General features: G+C 39.2%; 1 protein-coding gene across 1 annotated transcript in view; it reads left to right on the top strand.

Annotated features, from left to right (window-relative positions):
- LOC105622078 (collagen alpha chain CG42342) overlaps nucleotides 1-3,706 on the top strand; it is a 55,862-nt gene that overhangs the window by 46,137 nt on the left and 6,019 nt on the right. Inside the window, exons 18-20 of the mRNA XM_012203512.1 lie at nucleotides 1,037-1,063; nucleotides 1,316-1,369; nucleotides 1,950-1,976. Of these exons, the coding sequence (XP_012058902.1) occupies nucleotides 1,037-1,063; nucleotides 1,316-1,369; nucleotides 1,950-1,976 (108 nt within the window). The remainder of the gene's footprint in view (nucleotides 1-1,036; nucleotides 1,064-1,315; nucleotides 1,370-1,949; nucleotides 1,977-3,706) is intronic.

The raw sequence follows: 3,706 nt of genomic DNA, 5'->3' as shown, positions 1-3,706 counted from the left end.
CTCTCTCTTCTCTCTCTCTCTCTCTCTCTCTCTCTCTCTCTCTCTCTCGGTGTCGGAATTAATTTTGATAATACGAAAGCGGGGGTGAAGATTATCTTGCGATGATGGGCGAAGATGAGTTTCGTAGTTGAAACGCCCAAAGAACGGAGACTAAATCTAATTCATTCGCCGAGTGAGAGTTTTATTCGCGAAAGAAATGTTTGCACATCGTTTTTAAGAAATAGCTCGGAATCTCTCCATCATGAAATTATACATAATAAAAATTCGCAGTTACACCTCAAATATTTACCAAGTATGGGAATATTCGATGTAACAAGAGCGCGAGTACAGAATCCGATAGAAACGCAATTTCGTTACAACGAAAACCGATCGAATATCCCCGGCCAATATCTGTACCGACACATCAAGCGCGATATAGCGCAACTATAACTTAATTTGAAAATCCGAACGAGAGTTTCGAAACTTCCTCGCGCGCGCAGGGATACTGCGAGGGGGCGGACGTAACGCGATCGAGAGTTGCAGCTATATATATTTATATAGCGAAACAGCAGCGCTGTGCAAATATTCTTTCTCGCCGAGCCGATGGAATTTTCACGCGAATCGATCGGCACAACGAGAATTAAACCGAGAACCGATCCTGAAACCAGGGATGTGCGATCTCCAAATCGATTCGCTAAAAAGCGATTTTTTGCAAAAATATCCCTCTTCGAAAGTCCTCTTTGTTAAAAAGAAAATAAGCAATTCTTTACAAAGAGAGATCGGTTTTAAATGGCTCTTTTTGATTGAAAAAAATCAATTTTTCGCAAACAGATCGGTTTAAAATCGCTATTGTCATTTGGGAAGATCGATCTTTTGGAGATTCGAACATCCCTGCCTGAAACACTCGAGGGCGCAGCGACGGTGTCAAAAGGGCGATCTCTAATAATAAAAGTTTCCCTCCGCGACATAGTTTTTAAGTCGCTGTCGACAATATTACACGCTCGATATTATCGATGGGCTACGTCGTGTATCTGACGAGGTTTCCTCTACCTTTCAGGGATCACCAGGATTAGACGGCATGAAGGTGAGCGATCTACGGGATGACCCCGTTTTCACTATATCATTACTTTTCTCGTTCTCGGACACGCTCTATTTCCGTGTCTCGGTGTCTCGTCTCTCGTCTTATCTCGTCTCGCGAACCGAAATATATCAATCAATCGACCGAAATTAGATTCGAAAGAACGCGAGCGCGGTTTCATCCTCATTGGCTTTCTTTTAACGACGAGAGCGAGCCGAGTTACTCAAAATCGCCCGTCATGTTTCTTCGTACTTTCAGGGTGCGCAGGGCGAGCCAGGAACGAAGGGAGAAAGAGGAGATCCGGGATTGCCTGTAAGTCCTATGCTTTATCAAGTATTTATCCGTTCGAATCTGATCCATCTAACGTGCGATATCGCCTCGCTTTGCTCGTGTTTATCGAAATCTTTCAGCAATGTATCTCAAGATTTACCGAGTATTATCCTGAGGCAATCTTGCCCTTCATCAAACAATAATTTTCTCTCGGTTTCGCGGTCGGATCGTTCGAGGCGTTCTCGATAAATATTTTACCGAGATAGATTTCTCTCTTTATACATTTAAAGTCGATCTCTACGGCAATCGAATTCCTTGACAAATAATGCTTCAAATGAACTCTCGATTGCGCAATCAGCGCACAACGGAAAGGAGAGATACTCGCGGGATACTCTTTCGCGAATTCGATCAAACATTGTGATTTCGATCGATCGCCGATCTTTTTTAATCTCTGTTTCACGTCACTCGCGATTTCTCAAGTCCTGTGATCGTTGCGCAGTCACGTACCGAGATCGAGTCATGTCCGAGATACGGGCGTCAAGTTAACTCGCTGACTCGATTACATCTCACCGTCGTCGTCACGAAGAGACACGCTAACGAGTCGATCTGTGTTTGTCCCCAGGGTACCGACGGGATTCCCGGTGCGGAGGTACAGTTGGCTTTCGATTATCGCTCGTCCTCCAGCGCGACTGCGACACAGTCTGACACGGTCTGACCAGCCCGGGGTAACGACGACACATTCCGCCTGATCTACCCCGGGGACTGTCTTGAAACAAAAAGAAAAAGAAAAAAAGAAAAAAAAATCAAAAAGAGCCCTCTCTTTTTGCCTCCTCCGTCCGATTTCGAAGAGAACGGAGCAGCGTCTTGCGCCTTTCTCCCTCTTTCGTTCGGAATCTAGTCTCACAAATTTCTTTTTTTTTTCCTTTATATTCAATTGCATATCAAAAGTCATGCACAGATAATTTTTTCAATTTAAATATTGATATATGTAGAACATAATTCCAACGCGATCGATTCCGTGTGTCATTTGATATTTTCGCATAATAATGCTTAATGTTTATACAAAGAAGATCAGAGTTTATTTTGATATTATTTGCACGAGTAGCTGTTGAATTAGATTTAAGAAACGGATAAGAACTAGGTGGTCCCTAGGTGGTGTACCACCTCGTCGGCATATGATCAAGTTAGAGAGGGTCGTATCCGATGAAAATTTACGGCCGAATTATAACAGAGGGGGAAACGCGCAACTCCCTCGTGCTTCTCTCTGGAGTGTCCGGAAGGATGCTCGAGCAGTGCTCGTGTGACCGCTCGATGCGCACCAATGCGAGAGCGTATAAACGGAACAACTCTCTTGTATGTACTCTCGAATGCACAGGAAGGTACTTGAAGAAGGATAATCTCTTTCACCTTTGAACATACGACTATATATCTCACATCGTACGAATAGTTGTATCTCCCAGGGCGCAAATGTTTCCTTTTTTATTTAAAATTAGAACCACAGATTTAAATTAATCGCGATTCAAAGTAAATTTAACTTTTTACAAGTGAAAGGTGTTGCCGTAAAAAAATTACTTGTAATTAATTATGATTATTTATGAAAAGTCATAAAAATTTTAAGCTCCACGTGCAAATAAAAAAAATGCCATTCGTTAGAAGAAGGAAATTTTAAATTAAAAGCGTCCATGTAACTCATCGCGGCGTGCATATTTATGAAGTGCATCTTAATGCCAGTTTCCATCTATATATATATATATATATACAAGAAAAAAAATTAGTCTTCGACAATAATATTTTCATATATAAACAAAAATATTTTAATCCTGTTTTAAAGATTTTAGTTTTGATTTGATTGAATTATATTGCTGCAAGATTTTTAGTCTTGAATTATTTGAATGCAAAATAATACTTGCAACACAAATTTAATCAAATCAAGACTAATTGTAAGATCTTTGAAACTAAATTATAGAATATTTTTGCTTATGAGCACGTTAGTGTTAATTTAAGAATAGTTTTTTCCTAGATTATTAATTTTAATGTAGATTATTAATTTTAATCTCAGTTCAAAATTTATTTTTCATCTTCTTCTAATCCTAAGAATTAGAAAATGAATTGAATCGATAGTAAAGTTAATCTACATTGATGGAAATAAGCATAAAAGTGTATACCATTAATATATCGCGAAGAAAAAATTAGAAACATATTAATCTTACTGAAGCCTTAATTTCTTTCAAAATTGCGATTCTAAAAATAATATTGTTATATAAATAATTGCACGTGAATCTGCAGTTAACAAAATTCTAATTGTTCGGAAAGTTAAACTGAATCTAAAACGGAAAATTCTGTGCCTGTGTGTTTCTCTTTCTCTCTCTCTCTCTCTCT

This window comes from Atta cephalotes (assembly GCF_000143395.1).
Source record: "Atta cephalotes unplaced genomic scaffold scaffold00039, whole genome shotgun sequence".
Lineage (NCBI taxonomy): Eukaryota > Metazoa > Arthropoda > Insecta > Hymenoptera > Formicidae > Atta > Atta cephalotes.
The sequence above is the reverse complement of the archived record's forward strand: the minus strand, read 5'-3'. Positions and strand labels throughout refer to the sequence as shown.